The sequence below is a fragment of the Lissotriton helveticus genome, chromosome 4_1 (assembly GCF_964261635.1).
Source record: "Lissotriton helveticus chromosome 4_1, aLisHel1.1, whole genome shotgun sequence".
NCBI lineage: Eukaryota > Metazoa > Chordata > Amphibia > Caudata > Salamandridae > Lissotriton > Lissotriton helveticus.
In genome coordinates this window covers 2,050,315,818-2,050,336,940 of record NC_136063.1, presented here as the reverse complement: position 1 = coordinate 2,050,336,940, position 21,123 = coordinate 2,050,315,818, and the positions used below count along the sequence as shown (strand labels likewise).

Here is a 21,123-nt window from a genome sequence, read left to right as displayed (position 1 = left end):
AAATGTCACAAGGCAACTCCCATGTTAAGCCAATGGGACAGACAGCCTTTCAATAGTGAGAAACGAAATACAAAGTATTTCACTATCAGGACATGTTGCACACCCAAGTACGTGTCCTACCTTTCCATACACTGCATCCTGCCCGTGGGGGTACCTTGGGCCTAGATTTGGGGTGCCTTACAAGTAAGGAAAGGTGATTGGACCTGGCAGGTGAATGCACTTGCCAGGTTGGCATGGCATTTAAAAACTGCGCGCAGACACTGCAGTGGCAGGTCTGAAACCCCTGTGATAGGCTACTTGTGTGGGTGTCACAGTCAGTGCTGCAGGCCCACTAGTAGCATTTGATTTACAGTCCTCGGACACACCTGTGCACATTACTAAGGACTTAGTTGTAAATCAAATAAGCCAATCTTACACACAATTTAAATGGAGAGCATACACACTTTAGCACTGAATAGCAGTGGTAAGGAGCCCAGAGTCCTAAAACCTACAATAACAAGGTCAAAAACAGGAGGCCAAAACGTCTGGGTGTAAACCCGCTAAAAAAGCCAAGTCTATCACTTACCTAACTCTAACGTCACTTTAACCTTTGTGTTTTTTCAGTGATACAGGTATGCACAAACAAGTTTATATGGATATTTAGACATACAAGATTATAAAAATGCAGTTAATGTCAAGTTATGGTTCAAAACCAAAACACAAAAACCACTGACATTTGCCAGTTATGGTTGGGTAAACTAAGTGACAGCATCATTGAATAGTACAGAATAGTTTTGATTATGTATATAATGTTGCAAAATGGAGCCTATTTTTCTGTAATGGTTGAGTCTAAGCTTTATATGCATATGTGGAACACATTTTGCTCATATATAAAGATGAAAGTATTAGTTTGTGACACTATTTTCTCATGGTGTTGGATGTTAGTATATGTTTGGTGATCAAGTGTATAAAGGTACATCTGTTAACGCTTGTAGTTAGACTTGCTGTACATTTTTATCTGAAAGAGACACGTTAGTGATGGATTCCTTACCTTAGAATATCCCCAGGCGTCAGACTGGATCTGGAAATTTTTTGCGTAGAAGTACCCATGCGCGTCGGTAGGCGTCGTCCGCGGCTCCGCGTCCGTCGGCGTCGTGGGCGCCGTGATGACGTCGTCGGAGTACCTAGACGCCGCCTCCGCGCGCTGACGTCAGTTCTTCTTTTTTTCCGCACCAGCAAGCGCAGATCCGGAAAAAGTTGTACCCCAGTCGATTTTTGACTAACTTTTTAAGATCCTTTTTGATCTACTTCAAAGTCTCTCGACTCCGATGGTGCCGGTAGGGATGCCTGGGTTCAAGCCCTGCGCCGACTGCAACCGACTGATGTCGGTTACCGACCCCCATCGCCGGTGCCTGCTCTGTCTAGGCCCGGACCACGACGACAAGTCCTGCTCCGACTGCCGGGCCCTGACGTCTAAAGCTAGACTGGAGCGGTCCCGTAAGCGACTCGAGCTTCGGCAGTCCGCCCCGCGCCGCTCGAGGTCCCGGTCCGAAAGGAGGTCGAGGGACCGGTCGCAGGGCTGGAGTCACTACAGTTCTGGGAGTCGTCATCGGTCTTCGGGCTCAAAGTCCTCAGGTAGAGGCACAAGAAGTCGAAGAGGCACCATAGCTTTTCTGACTCCCCCCGACGCTCGCGCAACGCGGCCGGGGGTTCAGGCGACACCGCCCACGTGGCTCCGCCGCAGCTGCAGGTGTCGCGGCCTGCTCCATACCCGCCGGTCCCTGGGCAGAACGCGACGCCGGGGGAGATTGATGACTTCCTCATGGCCATTAGGTCGCTCCTACGTCGCGTTCCGCGGCGCCTTCGGGCCAAGCGGCCCGACTGGGTCCCCACGCGGGCCGGGTGCTTCGCCGCTGTCGGTGACTTAGGTCCCGACGCCGCAGGGCCCCACTGGATCCGGCTCCGGATCCCGGTCGCCGCCGGTCGACCTCACGACCTCGCCGGCTCTGACCCCAAGGGTGTCGCCCCCGGCGCCATCCCAGGACGATGCCATCCCTGGTCCTGCTCTCGATTCGGGTCCGGCGTCGGAGCGGCGCCGACGGGAGATTTTTACTTCTAAGACCCGGCCCCATCCTTTGAGCCCGAGTACCAGGCGATTGGTGACGAGGGGGATTGGGAGGGGTCTGAGGACCCTCTGGCACGTGAGTGCCAGTCTTCTGCGGACTGGACAGGAGAGCTTGGGGATGCCAGTGGTCTGGACACTTCGCCCGACAATGGTTTTGTCTCCCCTCCTAGCGTGGCTACGGAGGAGGGGGCTGCTTATAGCGTGGTGCTGATGAGGGCGGCCTAGGCCTTGGGCCTTGAGCTCCGCGTCGCGGCCGTGAGGACTAACCTCCTCACTGAGGTCCTTAAACCGCAGTCAAACTCGGCCAAGCCTCTGCTGCCGTTTAATGAGGCCTTATCAGACGTTCTTCTGGGCACTTGGTCTTGGTCCAAGCCCGCTACAGGTCAGCCTGTGGATGGGAACGTGGCCAGGCGCCACTGCACGGCTCCGGGCGACCCTTGCTTTCTGTCTACCCACCCCACTCCTGAGAGCCTGGTCATCCAGGCCTCTAATTCCCAGACTGCATTCCCGTCGGCTCCCCCCGACCGGGAATCCAAGAGGTACGAGCAATACGGGAAGAAAGTATTCTCCTGCCTGAGTTTAGGGTTGTGGTCCGTCAACACCGCATGCCTCTTGGGCCGCTACACCCACTCTCCCGGACGTGCTGCCAGAATGCCCGGTGGAGGTCCGGGCTAAACTCGGCCAAGCTCAGCCAACCTCGCCCTCGCCACAGTTCCTCGTATCCGGAAAGCCATCGCCGGCGGCAGATCCTTCTCCTACCTCGCCGCCAAGACCTGGAACACTCTCCCTACCAGCCTAAGACAGTCTCAGGACCTGGTGACCTTCCGAAGACTTTTCAAGACCTGGCTCTTCGATCAGTAGCAGTCCCCCCCAGCGCCTTGAAACCCTCATGGGTATGTAGCGCGCTTTAGAAATACAGTGATTGATTGATTGAAGCCCTTGTGGAAGGTCGGGATGCGGCGCGTTATTCCATCCGGTGTGGGCTGGACACTACTGACTCACTGGGCAGAGCGATGGCAACGACGGTGGCGATTCGTCGCCACGGCTGGTTGAGGTCTGCCAACTTCTCGGCTAATGTCCAAAACACACTTAAGGACATGCCGTTCGAAGGCCGTAGCGTGGCGACAAGGCAGACCATGCGCTTGAGCGCTTTAAGGACTCCAGGGCTACGGCCAAGTCCTTGGGCCTCTAGGCCCCGCGCCAGCAAACGGCTGCCTTTCGCTCCTTTCGTGGCCAAGGAAGGGGCGCCCCCACACGTCCTGCCAGCCACGGGCCGCAGACTACCATCCAGCGCGTGGCGGATGTGGAAACCGCTGTGGCGGCGGTCGGGGACAACGGCGAGGCCAGTCCCCACCTACCCCTGCAGCTTCCGCCTCAAAACCCTCCTAGTCCGTGCTTTCAGGCCCATGTGACGCCAGTGGGGGGCAGGGATCGCCATCACCACCACCACTGGCGCACTGTCACTTCGGACAGGTGGGTGCTGCAAATCGTCCGAAGGGGCTACTCCCTCCCCTTAGAGGCGTCCCCTCCAGCCATGCCACCGCAGTACCACCGCGTGTCGGGGGATCACTTGAGACTTCTACAAGAGGAAGTTACGGCCCTCTTGGCCAAGGGGGCCATCGAGCGCGTTCCTGGGCCAAAAGTTGGGTGTGGTTGTTACTCCCACTACTTTTTTTTGTTTTTTTTTGGGAGTTTTATATAGCGCGAACTAGAACCGAACCGAATCAGTTATCAGAGCGCTTTACATAGCACCAGTTAAGTTACATGAGGACACACTTTCATTTTTTTAGGCACGGGGAGATTAAGTGATTTGCCCAGAATCACAGGGGGTTATTGGCGTCTTTACCGAGACTCGAACCCAGATCCCGAGGTCGAGCGCCTTAGCCGTTAGGCCAACCCCTCTCCCCAAGAAGGGCAAAGGGGGCCTATGCCCTATCTTGGACCTACGGAACGTCAACGGCTTCCTCCGGAAGGAGAAGTTCAAGATGCTGACATTGGCTCAGGTCTTAGCTGCCCTAGACCCTGGAGACTGGATGGTAGCGTTGGACTTGCAGGACGCTTATTTTAACATCCCCGTCCTGCCGGCCCACCGGCGCTACCTGCGGTTCACGGTAGGCCACGAGCACTTTCAGTTTACTGTGCTTCCCTTCGGCCTTACCAGCGCCCCACGGGTGTTCACGAAAGTGATGGCGGTGGTCGCAGCTCATCTGCGCAGGTTAGGGGTTTCAGTCTTCCCCTACCTCGACGACTGGTTGTTGAAGGCGGGCTCGCCCCAGACAGTCGTCAGCCACCTCCAGACTACGGCCGACCTCCTGCACCTGCTGGGGTTCTCCATCAATGTGCCGAAGTCACACCTGTGTCCCTCTTCAGGAGCGGATCTGGACTCGGCGGGGTTTCAGGTTTATCCTCCCAAACAGCGGGTTCGGGATATTCAGGCTCTCATTCCGATCTTTCAGCCTTTATCCCGAGTCTCGGTTAGGTTGACGCTGCGGCTTCTGGGACTGATGGCCTCCTGCATACTTCTGGTGCATCACGCCCGGTGGCGGATGCGGGCTCTGTAGTGGGACCTGAAGTTTCAGTGGGCCCAGCATCAGGGCAACTTGTTCGACCATGTCCTGATCTCGGAGGGCACTACAAGACAGTTACAGTGGTGGCTCACGGACCGCGATTGGGTCAGCGGCAGATCCCTCTCCCTACCCCAACTGGAGCATGTAGTTGTGACTGACGTGTCCCTCCAGGGCTGGGGGGGCCACGTGGGAGAGGCGGAGATTAGAGGCCTCTGGACTCCGGCGGAGTTCCGGCTCCACATCAACCTTCTGGAGCTGCGGGCGATCCGGTTTGCACTGAAGGCATCCCTCCCCTCTGCCCGGGGGAGTGTAGTGCAGGTGTTCACGGACAACACCACCGCCATGTGGTACTGCAACTAACAGGGCGGGGTGGGGTCGTGGACCCTATGCCAATAGGCTCTGCGCCTCTGGCAGTGGCTGGAACATCAGGGCGTGACCCTGGTGGTTCAACACCTGGCAGGTTCCCTGAACGCCAGGGCGGACGAACTCAGCCGTCGGTGCATGATGGATCACGAATGGCATCTGAACTCGGACGTGGCGCAAGGCCTCTTTCAGCAGTGGGGAGAGCCTTGGTTAGATCTATTCGCCACAGAAGAGAACGCGCAATGTCATCCGTTCTGCGCGTTGGAATTTCCAAGGCGGCACTCGCTCTGAGACTCTTTTTGTCGCGAGTGGAGTTGCGGTCTATTGTACGCCTTTCCGCCTATACCACTTGTGCCCAGAGTGCTGAAGAAGATCAGGCGCGACGTAGCCCAGGTTATCCTTGTGGCTTTGGACTGGGCATGAAGATATTGGTATCCAAAGCTACTCAGCATGCCTGTCGATCCCCCGATTCGTCTGCCTTTTCAGGAGGACCTTCTGTCGCAGCAGCAGGGGACGGTCCTCCACCCGAACCTGTCCAGTCTCCACCTCCATGCTTGGAGATTGAGCGGCGACAGTTGAGGCCATTTTACTTGCCTCCTGAAGCCTGTAATGTCGTTCTGGCAGCCAGGCGTCCCTCCACAAAGTCGGTACACGCCTGCAGGTGGAGCAGATTTGTGGCATGGTGCACAGCAAAGGCTGTGGATCCACTCTCTGCCCCCCTTTCTGAGGTTCTCCTCTTCCTTATTTCTCTTGCCCAGCAGGGCTCTGCTCTGGGCACTATCAAGGGCTACCTTTCTGCCCTTTCCGCCTTCTTAAGGCTACCTGATCAGCCTTCTTTGTTCAAGTCCCCGATTGTTAACAGATTCTTAAAGGGCATCACTCATATGTTCCCTCCTGTTCCTTTCATGATGCCCCAGTGGGACTTGATCCTGGTTCTAACTTACCTGATGTGCGCTCCTTTTTAGCCGCTTCATAACTGTCCTCTCCGTCTTCTTACACTTAAGACTGCTTTCCTGGTTGCCATCACTTCTGCCAGGAGAGTGAGTGAGCTCCAGGCTCTTTCCTCTAAACCTCCTTTCCTTTCTGTCCATCCGGACATGGTTGTGTTGCGGACAAGACCCTCTTTCCTGCCCAAGGTAGTCACAGCCTTCCACGTCGGGCAGTCCATCACCTTGCCCACCTTCTTTCCGCCTCCGCATCCATCGAAAGAGGAAGAGCGGCTCCACCGTCTGGACCCAAAACGTGCGCTCTCTTACTATCTGGATCGCACACACCAGTTCCGGGTGGATGACCAACTCTTTGTTGGTTACGTGGGCGCTAAGAAGGGACGGGCGGCGCACAAACGGACCATCTCTTGGTGGATCGTGTTGTGCATTCAAGCGTGCTACTCTTTGGCTAAAAAGGAACCTCCTGTTGGGCTGAGGGCCCATTCCACTCGGGCCACGGCGACTACTACTGCCCTGGGCCGGGGAGTCCCCTTGCAGGACATGTGTCAAGCAGCTACGTGGGCCTCGCTGCACACGTTCGCAAGACACTACTGCCTGGACAGCCAAGTCCGAAGGGATGGCTTCTTTGGCCGTTCCGTCCTCCAAGACTTTCTGGTGTGATTATTGATTCGCAGAGGTATCTATTCTAAGGTAAGGAATCTATCACTAACGTGTCTCTTTCAGATGCACAAGTTACTACTACTTGTGTAACGATATATCTGTAAGAGTTAGTTAGTGATAGATTCCTTACCGACCCACCCATCCTCCCCGTTCTGCGAACCGATATCTAGGGTTAAGGTCATCCCCTTTCAGGGCCCTAGTTTCATGGCACCAGTGTTGGTTTTTATCATGGCTCTGCGTTTCTGGCGCGGAAAAGCTGTGTATAAGAACTGACGTCAGCGCGTGGAGGCGGCGTCTAAGTACGCTGACGACGGACGCGGAGCCGCGAACGACGCCTACCGACGCGCATGGGTACTGCTACGCAAAAAAATTCCAGATCCAGTCTGACGCCTGGGGATATTCTAAGGTAAGGAATCTATCACTAACTAATGTCTCCTACAGATATATCGTTACACAAGTAGTAACTTGTGCATATGGGTGTGTACTGTGGTTGAAAGTTTAAAATATGAGTGTTTACAAATCCGAAAGATGTGCTTTTGATTGATAGTGTTTCACTTTTTGCAGCGTTTGTGGGTATTTTATGATGATTCATTTTTGGTTGTGTTGTCTCTAAATACGTTGTTTATTTACAGCAGTATACCAAAGTTGTGCTCTTTCAATATTGCTGCCTGTGTACTGAAATCGTTTTTTTGCATAAGATTGTACTTGGTTAATGTGAAAGGGTGAAGTTTCTGTAGTAATGGTTACTGTATTACATGGTGTATTCATAGGCAGATTTTTTGTGAATACTTGTGCAATGAATGGATGCATCATTAGTTGTAACAGTATTTTAGGTGACATACTTAGTAATTATTATATTTTAATTTCATGTCCTTAAAGAAAAATAAGGTCAATGTTGGTTACTTTAGTGATGTCATCACTAAAGTAATTTAAAAGGTCTTGAGTGGTGTCTTAATTGACGTCCTAAACAGTGCATGATAGAGGTGCAAGATTTGGTTAGTTTACCTAGCCCTAACAGGTGAATTTCTGTATGTACTGAACCCAACCCATTATAGGTGGCCAAATCCTGCTGCATGTACGGCCCATGACCCAGGTTCAGTAGGTGCAGTAAGTGTTGGTATGATATGACATGACTGGCACACAACGCTTTGTAGCTGGCCAATGCCCACTGCACACAACCTGGGAGCCAAACATTTTTTCTTCTTGTTGTAAAGTTTTTTTGTTGGCTTTTTGGTAACTTTTATAAACTTGTTTTAATCTTTGTGTTTTTTTTTTAATATAACCTTTTTTTCCTACTATACGGAACAGTTTTATTTTTATTTGTTTATTAAAGTAAGGAATTGCTGATTTTTTTTAATCTAGATTTTTTTTTTTACTTTGCTTTTTTTTATTTGATGTATAAATTATTGTGAAAGGAGTAATTACCAATCCATAATGCAGTTGTCAGTTCGACTTTGTGTAATATGCATGCCAGTCGCAGAATAGCAAAAATTCTTATTTGAGAAAACCGTAGCTAAAATTTCAAACTGTTGCCACGGTCACTTCTGTAGTTAAGTAGAAAAGGAAACATTTTGTTGGAAGAAACGTGCCATGCAAATAGCCAGTGTCATAGAAAGTTAGAATATAGCAAGCTTTGGAAAAACCGATAGATTTGTCTAATTCAAACAAGCAGTAGTTCTGCATTTTTGCATTACCAGGTATTCACACATCACAGCTGTTTTAGCTGCACCCTGTTTTTGGTATCTGGGACAGCAGGAAAATAGCCCCTGAAAATGTGTAGAGGTGAGAACCATCCGTTACTTTGAACCCATGGACTGATCTCTCATGTACCTTTAACCATTTGAGCTTGGCTTAATTAGCCCTCTGCCTTTACTAAGGGAGGAGTAGGACTTCTTTACAGTAGTCTGGGGAGCACACTGGCAATTGTTTTATCTTAATGCCACTTCCAAAGTGGATTTGTTGCACTGTGGATCCAGACATTTTTTCCTGCTTTGTTTTGCAAAAAATACATTTAACAATGAAACTATCATAATGAACGTGTCCATATTCATTTTCACAGAAAGCCACTAATTGCAACTGTAGAAAAACAGCTCCTGGGTGAACATTTAACATCGATTCTGCAGAAAGGTAATCCGGTTTCATTTTGATAGTAACACTCTTCTCTTTTTTTGTTTTGGTAATGCTTTATATTGTGACGTCTACTGTAATATATGCTGGGCTTCATAATGATACCTACTGTTTGTAGAAGATGATGTGGGAGAACAGAATTAGACTGTATTTTATTTTAATTTTACTACAACCAATATTTGATAGTCAAGCTTACCAGTTGTTTATAATTAAATGGAATTGTGATCACTTTTCCTCATTTTCTTCCATCTGTGCAGGTTTAAATCATCTTTTAGATGAAAATAGAATACAAGACTTGTCTTTGCTATATCAGTTATTCAGCAGGGTCAGAGGTGGTGTGCAGGTCTTGCTACAGCATTGGATTGAATACATCAAGGTAAAAATGTTGACCTTTTATATAGTAGTGTTTGTTTTCAGTAGTACAGAGAGACTGGATTTATGTAGACCTTGAGTTTTGTTTTGTATTAAAGATTTGTTAGTGACTGTGTGAATGAAGCTTTTCTATGGTGAAGCCATATGCAAACTATATCACCATTCTTGATGCATAACCTGTGAGTGTTGCTCCCCGGTATAGTAGCATCAAGTGATTATGCACTAATGAAATTAGAGTGTAAAACATTTTCTGTTTGTTCATGATGATTTGGACTCGCTTGCATACACAACATGCTTATTTTCACAAATATAACACAAAAGCCCTTATTTGTGGCAACGTCAGCTCTCACTTTTCTAGAGGGAAACAGAGCATAAAAATCCAGGTATAGAAGCTTTATTTCACTATATTTCACTAGGACTTGCAGCTAAACGCCTGCATATGAACTCTGAGAACAACTCCATAAAGATGCGCTTACTATTGGTTAACCAAAGGGGAGGTATGCACAGAATAGAAGGTTTATATTTTGAGGAGAGTGGCAGAAAATTAAATGCAGATATTAACTTTTATTAAAATGTTAGCTGTCTACTGTTAAAAAAAATTTACATCCATTTTTATTTATTTTTGACCACTGTTCCACAATGTTTTTGTATAGAAAACGCAAGATCAAGTTTGTTTTGTTGCTTCACTTGGTCCTTGGTTCACTTGGTCCAACTTTCCTATACTCATCAGGCAAACTCCATAGTCTCTGCGTCTTTTTTCACATTACAAATGATCAGAAAATTGCTACCCTATCTTCCCATAAACACCATAAAAACTTTGATTTCCACCTTGCTAATGTCCCGAGTTGATTATTGTAATGCCCTGTTGCTCAATGCTCAGGAGCAGGTATTAAACAAACTTCAGCTGGTGCAGACCGCAGCCGCCAGACTTGTCACCAGAACACCTAAATTTAAACCAATCTCAAATATCATTCGGAAACTTCATTGGTTACCGGTGAGAAAAAGAATTAAATTCAAGGCTCTGTGCATAGCCTTCAAAACCATACATGAAAAAGCGCCAATCTTTCTAACACGCTCCCTTTGTCCATATAGGCCAGTTCGCACCCTTCGATCCTCCAGGGCAAACCTTTTCGAGATAGCGAAAACAAAGAAGGCTACTTGGGGCGACAGATCTTTCTCGATTGCCACCGCTAAACTGTGGAATACTCTTCCTAATCAACTTAAGAGCATCCCAACCTTAACACTTTTTCGCAAAAAATTAAAAACGTGGCTATTTAGTCAATAGATAGTGCTATTTACTAATAAATACAGATATACTACGATCTCTGTCTAGCGCCGAGACACCTCCGGGTATTCGGGCGCTCAACAAGTTGTATAAAATAAATGTTCGGAATGTTCAGTTTGCCCTTATTCCCAGCCAGGGACTCCATGATAGCCACCCTCCTTCGATCTCTGATGAAAAACTATTTCAAACTGCCTTACTGAGTGTCCCGTGTAGATAAGCCCAGCATCCCAGGCACCCCAAATTTTCTAAGATTCCTTTTGGCAATCACTTCCCCAGTAGATTTCCTTCTCTTAGTCTGCAAGGTTCCATGCCTTTCACCCATTCTTGCTATTGAGGGATGTTCCCCGAGACCCATGTTTGAGCTATATCCTGTTCTGCTATCATGCAGCCTAGATGTGCTAAGAGTTTATGATACCTGGTGTGATCGGTTTGTCCCCACACTCCTAGTAGCATGAACCTACGTTGGAGGTATAAGGGCACACCCGTTGCTTCCTTAAGCGTTCCCCTCATTGCCTCCCAAACCCCCCAAGTTTGGGACAACTGCAGACCAGACTTCTGAGAGCAGGGTACCCAACCAAATTGTGATGAAGGGAGAGCTTGACTTAATAATAATAATAATAAAGAGGTTTATAGAGCGCCTGGTGACGCCATCCCGGCGTGTCCCCGCGCTGTGGAGATAAAGAACTTGCGCTGACAATGTTAGGCTCCTCAGCCAGCTGTATCTTAAGGATTATACAGGTGTGTTTTTAGGAGTTTTCTGAATTTGATTTCAGAATCTTCCTGTCTGAGACTAATCGGGAGTCTATTCCAGCTGGTAGCCGCTACCAGTCTGAAGGAGCGACCTCCTAATTTTGCTCTTTTTACGCGGGGAATCTTCATTAAGCCTGCTCCTGCTGGGTGTAGCACTCTGTTTGGCTCATAGATGTGTACCAGGTCTTGAAGATATGACGGTGCTTTGTGCCATAGAATCCTGTGGCATATTAGGAGCGCTTTATACAACACTCTCTTTCTGACCGGAAGCCAGTGTAGCGCCGCAAGAGCAGGTTTAGCGGCTGCTCTTTTAGGGAGTCTCTTATTTTTAACAAAACAATGGTCCTTAGACAAGGGATAGAATATTTAGGAAATAAATATAGACTAAATAGAACTATATTTTTTTAAAAGACGTGTCCAGCCGGTCAGTTTTTAATATCTTGATAAGGAATAATAACCAAAACAGAATTCACACAGAGTGTGATGGAAGTGGGACACCAGCCGATGTCCGACTAACCCACTGGGAAAACATACAAAACATACACAAATGATAGGCAAAGAACGGTCATCTGAATATCATAAATTATAAACTTTTAGGGAGTCTCAGCACCAGGCGAGCAGCTGTATTTTGAAGGACTTGCATACGCCCCATGCTTTTTTCTGTGGTGCCTAAGAGCAGGACATTTACGTAATCCATACGGGAAGTTACCAGTGCTTGTGTCATAGTGCGTCTGGCCTCTAGCGGGAGTAGATCTAAGGTATGGTTGAGAGTTTTTAGTATCCCAAAACACTTTCCCACCAGTCGGTGCACATGGCCCTCGTACGATAGTTTGGGATCAACCCATATTCCCAGATTCTTTGCCTCCTTACAGGGGGTGGGCGTGGGGCCAAGGCATGGTGGCCACCAGTCCGCCGTCCAGCTCGAGTTACTTCCTCCAATCACCATTACCTCTGTCTTGAAGCCGTTAAGCTTTAGACAGTGAGAGTTCATCCATCCTGCCAAGGCCTGCATGAAGGCCTTGAAGTTAGATGCTGCTGTAGAAGGCGCTTGGAGAACCTAAACGTAATTTGTTATATTAAGAGTAAAAAAAACACATGGGTAACTTTTCCTAATTCCAACTGGTCTCTTTGTGTCACCCTAAGACCTCTACTGGAAGGACATGTCCCACAGATAAAATGTTTAAGATAATTGAACTTCTAATTTTATCCCAATAGTCCAGGCATTTTGAAATACAAAATAGTGTTGTGTACTTACCACGAATCCGTAGAATCTGCACTTTTGTGAACAACAGACTTTGGGTGAGGTGCTGAGACTGATTCCATGCACCCCTGTAGTATGTGTTGGCCTAGAGACCAGCTAGCTCACAGTGCCACCACAAGACCCCCCCTAACCTAAACAAGGAGCTAATGGTTTCTGGCAACCACAGAATATGACAACCCTGACCCTTCAGGCAGCATGGTAACATATCTAGAACCTTTTCGCTCAGTCACTTGTGCACTCTTGTCCTCAGAGAGGTATACAGAGAATACACAATGGGAAAATGTTCAATATATTTATTGAACCAACGTTATTTTTGTGTAGAATACATGTGCTGCGATAATTAGTAGACGGAAGCAGATGAAAGTGATTACAAGCATCAAAAGAGTAAATAGCAGATATTGTTCCAGCATGGTGCTAAAACAGTGAATATATGCAGGAATATAGTACAAGGCAGTAATGAGGCGTACTCCTACTTAGCAGTTCCTACTCAGTGTATAGAAAATATAATACAAGGCATTAATCAGGCATACTCCTCCTATTCAATCCCTACTTGGTGCATGTCTGCAGTGTATGTAGGTGTAGAACCCCCCTGCCCTCCCCTCCCCTCCACCCGGTATGATCCAGCGCCATTACCTCGCGGGAAAGAATGTAGGACCGCGTCTTGGTCACGAACTGGACACCCCTCATGGGAGGTGTTAGACAGCTGCTTGGTGAGGCCTCAGCATACAGGACCTTTTGATGTCGATGGAAGTGTATCCTCTGCCAACCTCCAAAAATGCTTCTTTATGTATAATAAAAGTTTACTAGCGATGTATACGCAGATTAGATTTTTTATAGATATGTTGATGGCCCTGTCACCCCGTGGATGAAGCTAGAACGACATTTGTCCTTCGTCCATTAAATGCCTTGTACTCCCTTTTCAAGTCATCATGATAATGTTGCGCGAAGCCAGATATATAAGCATAGAAGCTTCAGAGTAACTAACCAAACATTGTCACACTTAAATATGTGCAAAAGATCACAGCAAGAATGTTATTGTGCAGAAAGAGGGCAAAGTAAGAGTGTGCATCGTTGCTACAGGGCCCTTACTCTGGCACATAACAATAGGTAATTATGTGGCATTTTATAAGTAAAGGGAACAATATGTGACTGTATTATCTGAAGATGCTTTGACCTTTGTACATATTGTCCTTTAAGAGCTCTTAGCCTAACTGCCTACTCAAACAGCCTTGCATCTTCCCATGGTTTAAGCATCCATTCTTGTTTTGCACATTTGTGTAAGTACCTGATAATAAGTCTAGATGTTTTCATTTGCCTCTTTAGTTTCTAGTTATTGCTATTTAGTCCTACTGAAGCACCACTGTTAGGGTACTCCTTTGGTAGTGGATGCAGTCAGTGAGCACATTTGCTGTTGACTAAAGGTGGTAAAGTTTCTTAAGTTGGTAAGATGCGATGCAAACCTTCTCAAAAATATGTTCATTGATGTAAACAACGTTCCTCCCAATTTGACCCAAAGACGGAACTAGAAAGTCAGTTTTCTTTTGTCTGCTAAGAAAGCTAGGAACAAGAGGAGTATTATAAGTTCATGAAAGTAATAGCTTTGTGAGGTGTTATTGGTTGTATTTAGTAGCTATCTTCGTGGGATAAACACCTCATTCTGGCCTATCTAAAATATAAGTCTCCCTTTTTGGCAACCATGCCTCATCTCCTCTTTCATCCACCTTTCATCTCAAAGCAGGAACCAGCACTCTGTTGCAGTCCCCTTCCCAGTACCCATATAAAAGCCACTCGTAACTAATTCATTCACTCAGGTATGCCCCCCCACACCTCTATATTGAGCTCTTAGTATAAACCCCATTCTTGTACACACTTATTTACTTTGTATTCTTGTTTTCAAAGTGTTTAATTTTTCATATTTAAACCATTTACAGTATAGTTGATGAATCTGGGAAGTCACTGTAAGAAGCTGGCTCTTTATATAGCGGACCAAAAAGAGGTACACTGTGTAAAGAGTCCAAGGCCAAACCCCAGTTGATAACCCAAATGTTCTCTTTTTGTGGTGGTGTGTGCGAGCAGTTAGGTTTATCATAGGGTAGTACTAAGCATTTATTGATGCACGCAGAGGCAATAAATGAGACACACACTCAAGAATAAATCCAAAACCAATTTGGAAAAATAAGTCTTATTTTATATAATTTTTATACCAAGAACTTTGATCGATCGTAAGTAAGTACTTTTTAAGATGTTGATTTTTACCAGTAAGTAAGTAAAGTGTTCACTTAAATGCGTCTTTGCGCACAATGCATTCCTGTGAAAGAAAAGGCATGTATAGCAAACAGTTCATCGGTTTCTGTAGGCCTCCTTTGGGACCTAGGGGGTCAAGGTCCAAAAAACTACAGGCAAATTCTCATTACCTGCCCTGTGGTTTTCGGGTGCAGAGGTGCTGGTTGCATTTGTAACTGTGTGCGCTACGCCAGTAAGGGGGCAAAAGAGCACACAGTTGGTTTGTCGGAACCCAGGCTGGGGCGCTTGGGTGCAGAGAGGAAAGGTCTGCTTGGCTCTGTGTGCCTTTAAACCTCGCGGTCGCCTGTCTTGCCGGTTGGGGGCGCAAAATCCGTACAGCTGGGCCTTTGCGGTTCTGATGTCCCTCAAAGGCTTCTTTGTCTTGGAGTCCCCACTGGACTCTCATGGTCTCGGTTTGCTGTAAGGGACCCTGTACCCTAGGTATTGGTCCTGTGCGTCTTGAGTTGGTCCTGGTGTCCTCTCACTTGGTAGAGGACAGATCTGACCATCAGGAGCACAGGGTCCTTTTCCTGGGTCGCTGCTGCGTCGGGTTGGCCAGGGAGTAGCAATACAGTAAATCAGACTTTGCGTTTCTGTGCCTGCGGACTGCAGAGGGGTAGCTCTCCTCCCCCTCAGAGATTACTTGCCGATTTGTGAAGGGTTGGCAGTCTTCTGTGGTTTTTAGAAACTGGTCAGCTGCAGGATGAATCGCTGGGTCATGATTGACAAGACTTAGTGTGGCATGCAGGGTTTGACAGCAAATGTCCTTGACTAGTCCTTAGTTCTTGTTTTTTCTTATGGCTCTCTGTGTCCTTATTTTCTTGATCCATCAAATTTAAGATCCTGGTGACCAGGGTGCCTTCTAAATACTCAATTAAGGGGCATTACATGAGTGACAGGTAGCACCCAATGGGTGACTTGCCTTTAGGGTATCTACATACACTATATGAGCACTTTGTGTGGGAAGTGGGCATAACCCTGACCCAGAAAGCCTAATTCCACCAAACCCATGATGGTGGAATTTTAAAAGTCATGTTCATATCTGGTAGCCCAACTTAGGGGTGGTACTAGCCTGAGAGGGGAACACTCCTCCTGCCTAGCTAATTTTCCTGCCTCTCCGTGGGGCAAAATTGGCATTTGGCAAGGGGTAGTATTTCCCCTGCCTTGGATTGCATAACAAATGAAGCAGAGGCCGTTGAACCCTCCCACCTTGATATGCGGATCGGTTAGCAATCCTGCTTGGAGGAGGTGATGGCACCTTCTGCCGAAGCAGGAATTGTTCCTGCCCTCAGAGTGCACATTCTCACCTGCAGGGGGTCAGAACCTGTCTGTGGTGGCAGGCTGGTCTACAACAGTCAGCCAGTGCACTAGTAGTCAGTAGGTTTTCAGGGGGCACCTCTAAGGTGCCCTCTGGGTGCTTGTATTAATAAATCATCACTGGATTCAGTGTGTGTTTATTAATACAAGTTATTTCATACCAAATGTCTCTACTTTCAGTGAAGCCATCATGTACCCAGGGAATTCGCAAACACCTATTTCCAGCACCTGTACTCTAAATGGCCTTCCTGGTAGTTTGCAATATCGAAGAGTCGTCTTATACATCACAGGGTCACATCTTCTCATGCAGATATGTCCACATATGTAGTATAGTACACCCTGACTTGGGGCTGTAAGGTCTGCTGCAGGGGTGTCTACAAGCATGGCACACAGGAGATGTGCCATATTGTGTCTTCACTTTTCACTGCACCATGGCATGCAGCATGCAATGGCAGTTTGCAAGTTGGTGCTGAGGGGCCCTTAAGGTGGCATAATACATTCTGCAGCCCTTAGGGACCATCTCTAATCTCCTTGCCCTATACCAGTGTGTACTGCTTACTAGGGACTTACAGGTAGTGCTAAAGGTATTGTTATGTATCATTTTAGGACCCTATTGTAAGTTTCCCGAATCTGAAAGAGACACGTTAGTGATAGATTCCTTACCTTAGACTATCCCCAGGCGTCAGACTGGATCCGGAAATTTTTTGCGTAGCAATACCCCTGCGCAAACGTCATTTCCACATCTTCCCTCACCCTCCCGAAAGTAGACAACCTAATCATCAGCCTAAAAACTGACGTAGGAGCATCAACACTCCTCCTCCTCTATCGGTCCCCTCACTCTATGCCATCTTTCGCGGTCACCTTGATCGAACAGCTGACCGACCTACTTACTTCTTACCCCAGACTAGCTCTCTTTGGCGACCTTAATTACTGGTTCAACGACACGAACGCCGGCCCACACGCCACAGAGCTCTTTGAGGCCCTCACCAGCCTCAACATGATCCAACAAATCTCCTCGCCTACTCATATCAAGGGCCACATCCTGGACCAGATCTGGACCCAAAATGTAACACTCTCCCGTCCATCTGTCTCCCCCTGCGTCTGGTCAGACCACCACCTAGTCGAAACCACCCTCACTGTTACTGGCAGAACCTCCGCCCCTCTGATGGCTGGCGGCCTCTCACGCAAATGGAGCTCTCACGACTCCCAAGGTTTCCTCGTGACCTTATCCGACACCCGGCCAGCCATCAACCCGCCAACCAATATCGACATGTTGGAAAGCGACGTTGGCACCTGGCTAAAATCGGCCAGCGACCAATTTGCCCCCCTTACCAAATTCCCCCCGACCAGACACCACAACTCCCACAGATGGGAGGTCTGTCGACCTCAAGAAACACAAACTGAAGGTGAGCCAGCTGGAACGGACATGGAGACGCAATTACTCCGAAGCAGACAGACTGCAACACACTTCAGCCCGCAGAGATTACAAAAACGCAATCTCCTCAGCCAAATCAGTTCACTTCTCAAACAGAATCTCGTCCGCGGACAACAAATCTAAGGAAGTTTTTAAAATCAGGAATGAACTCACCTCAGACGACAGAACTCTTCCAGGTCAGACCCCCACCCAAGGAACCTGCGATGCTCTCAATCTTTTTTTCATTGAGAAAATCATCAAAATCAAGGACTCTATTCCCCCCCCCCACACCCCCTCAGACTCCCGCCCCTGACACTCTTCCGAACAACTCATTGATCTTTACCGATTTCCCTACCCTTAACCCCACTTCATTAACGGAGCTCGCGACCCGGGTAAAATCAGGCTCTCCGAACGACTGTTGCCCCCCCTCGGTCCTACGGAACGTCTGTCACAATCTACCCGACTGCATTTTACCTCTGCTGAATGGTTCCCTCAGCACGGGTATCGTCCCCAGCACCTTCAAAGAGGCCATCTTAGTGCCTCTCCTGAAGAAACCTGGCGCGGACCCGGCAGAACTCTCCAATTACCGCCCCATTTCGCTCCTGCCATACTTCTCCAAACTAATGGAGGCCCACGTCACCCGGTGCCTCTCCAACTTCGTCGAGACCTCATGCTACCTGGAGCCTAACCAAGCCGGCTTCAGGCCAGCCCACTCCACCGAGGCCGTCATTCTAGCAGTCCTCGACACGTTGAGGAGGAACGCTGACACAGGGATCCCCCAGGCCCTCGTACTCCTGAATCTATCTGCCGCGTTCGACACGGTTGACCACAACATCCTTCTTCACCGTGTCGAACAGGTTGGTATTCAGGGCCCTGCCCTCAGATGGATCCAGTCCTTTCTGACTGGCAGAACACAAGCCGTCCGCTTCGGCCCCTACACAGCGCCCAAATCCCCCACGACCTGTGGAGTCCCTCAGGGCTCCTCCCTGTCACCCCTACTATTCAACCTCTACCTTCGGCCCCTGATCCACTCGCTCCAAAACTGGGACATCACAGTGTATAACTAGGCTGACGATCTGCAGATCATCTTTCCACTTAACTCCCCGAACGCTGTGGACAACTTCCATTTCGTCATGTTACACGTCCAGGAGTGGATGAACTGCAATCAACTGAAATTAAACCCTGGAAAAACCGAGTTTCTTCTCCCTGGATCCAGCCCCTCTTACTGGGGCGCTCAGTTCTGGCCCATCAAACTAGGCCTCCCCCCGACCTCTGCGAAATCAGTAAAGAGTCTCGGTGTGACTATCGATGCCGAACTCTCCCTCAGATCTCAAGTTGGCACCGTGATTTCATCATGCACGTTCCAACTCCGAAAAATCCGCAAAGTCAGTCACTTACTACCACCAGCCGCTCTGATCCAGGTAATCATCTCTTTGGTACTATCCCGCCTGGACTTCTCCAACTCCCTCTATCACGGACTCCCTAAATCACTACTCCACCGCCTCCAGGTCGTGCAGAACCAAGCAGCCCGTATTATCTACAATACCCCCAAATGGCAATCGGCCAAACCCCTGCTGCACAAGTTGCACTGGCTGCCTATAGAACTAAGGGCGGCCTTCAAGCTGGGCTGCCTCACGTTCAAATCCCTCCACTGCACCAGCCCCGCTTTCCTGTCTTCACTTGTCAACCCATACCGCCCAACTCTCAATCTCCGCTCAGCTCATCTCAACACGCTCGCTGTGCCCAAAACCAGAACTAACAAATTCGGTGGCCGTCGGTTTGCCCTCCTGGCCCCGAAATTCTGGAATCCTCTTCCCCTGACCATCAAATCAAGTAGCTCCCTCCTCCACTTCAGGAAGCTGCTCAAAACCTTCCTCTTCCCCCCCACCCTGCTGATCCCGCATCTTCCAGCCTCTGTCCTACAGCGCCAGGAAACCCATGGTGTCAGCGCGCTTTACAAATACCACTTAACATAACATAACATAACGTAAGAGGTATGAGAGGTCGGAGAGATGTCATCGTTCTTCCAACCCACCCCGACGCTCGCACGACGCGGCCGGGGGTTCGGGTGACACCACCCACGCGGCTCCAACGGAGTCGCGGACGTCGCCACCTGCCCCACACCTTCCGGTCCCTGGGCACGGTGTGACGCAAGAGGAGGTCGAGCGGTACCTCATGGCCATGAGGTCCGTCCCTCTTCCGCCGGGTCCCGTGGCGCCTACGGGCCCAAAGGTCCCGGCTGGAGGGCTTGGCGGGTCGGGTGCTTCGGCTCCGATGCCGTCGGGTGCTTCGGCCCCGGCACCGCCGGCGACTTTGGTCCCGGCGCCGCAGGCCCCCACTGAATCCGGATCCGGGTCGTCGCCGGTCGACCTCACCGGCCCTGCGGGTGTCACCCCCGGCGCCGCCTACTGGCGCCATCCCCGATCCTACCCTCGATTCGGTCGCTCTTGACGTCGTACGAAGATTTCTATTTCCACGAACCGGCCGTATCTGTTGATCCTGAATTGCAGGAGATGGGTGACGAGGGTGTTTGGGAGGGGTCTATGGACCCTCTGGCACAGAAGTGCCAGTCTCAACAGGACTGGACATATGAGCTTGGGAAGGCCAGTGGAATTGACACTTCGCCAGACACTGGATTTGTCTCCCCTCCCACCGTGGCTACGGAGGAGGGGGCTGCCTACAGTGTAGTGTTGACGCGGGCGGCTAAGGCCTTGGGCCTGACGCTCCCCGTCGCGGCCGTGAGGACTAACCTCCTCACTGAGGTCCTTAAACCGCAAGCATGCTCCAATGAGCCTCTGCTGCCGTTTTATGAGGCCTTGTGTGACGTTCTTGTGGGCACTTGGTCCAAGCCCGACACAGGTCAGCCCGTGGATAGGAACGTGGCCAGACGCTACCGCCCGGCCCCGGGCGACCTTTGCTTTTTGACCACCCATCCCACCCCCGAGAGCCTGGTCATCCAGGCCTCCACTTCCCAGACCGCATTCCTGATGGCTCCGCCCGATCGGGAATCCAAGAGGTACGAACAATTCGGAAAAAAAAGTGTTCTCGTCCCTGAGCTTGGGACTGCGGTCAGTCAATACCTCATGCCTCTTGGGCCGCTACACCCACACCCTGTGGGACACGGTCGCGGACGTGCTGCCACAATGTCCGGAGGAGGTCCGGGCTAAACTCGCCCAAGCCCTTGCGGAGGGTCGAGATGCAGCGCGCTATTCCATCAGGTGTGGGCTGGATACCAGGGACTCACTGGGCCGAGCGATGGCAACGACAGTGGCGGTTCGCCGCCACACCTGGTTGTGGTCCGCCAAGCCGATGTCCAGGCCACACTCCTGGACATGCCGTTTGATGGCCATCGCCTATTTGGGACAAGGCAGACCATGCGCTTCAGCGTTTTAAGAACTCCAGGTTTACGGCCAAGTCTTTGGGCCTCTCGGCCCCACGCCAGCAAACGGGTGCCTTTCGCTCCTTTCGTGGCCAAGGAAGGGGTGCTCCCACACGTGCTGACAGCCACGCACCACAGACTGCTACACAGCGCGGTGGCGGCCGTGGAAACCGCCGTGGCGGCGGTCAGGGACAACAGCGAGGCCAGTCCACACCTTCCCTTGCAGCACCTGCCTCAAAACCCTCCAAGTCCGTGCTTTCAGGCCCATGTGATGCCAGTGGGGGGGGGGGCGGG

General features: G+C 49.6%; 1 protein-coding gene across 1 annotated transcript in view; it reads left to right on the top strand.

Annotated features, from left to right (window-relative positions):
- The window catches only part of CUL4B (cullin 4B), a 945,370-nt gene that overhangs the window by 356,747 nt on the left and 567,500 nt on the right, over nucleotides 1-21,123 (top strand). Inside the window, exons 10-11 of the mRNA XM_078688736.1 lie at nucleotides 8,701-8,768; nucleotides 9,026-9,144. Of these exons, the coding sequence (XP_078544862.1) occupies nucleotides 8,701-8,768; nucleotides 9,026-9,144 (187 nt within the window). The remainder of the gene's footprint in view (nucleotides 1-8,700; nucleotides 8,769-9,025; nucleotides 9,145-21,123) is intronic.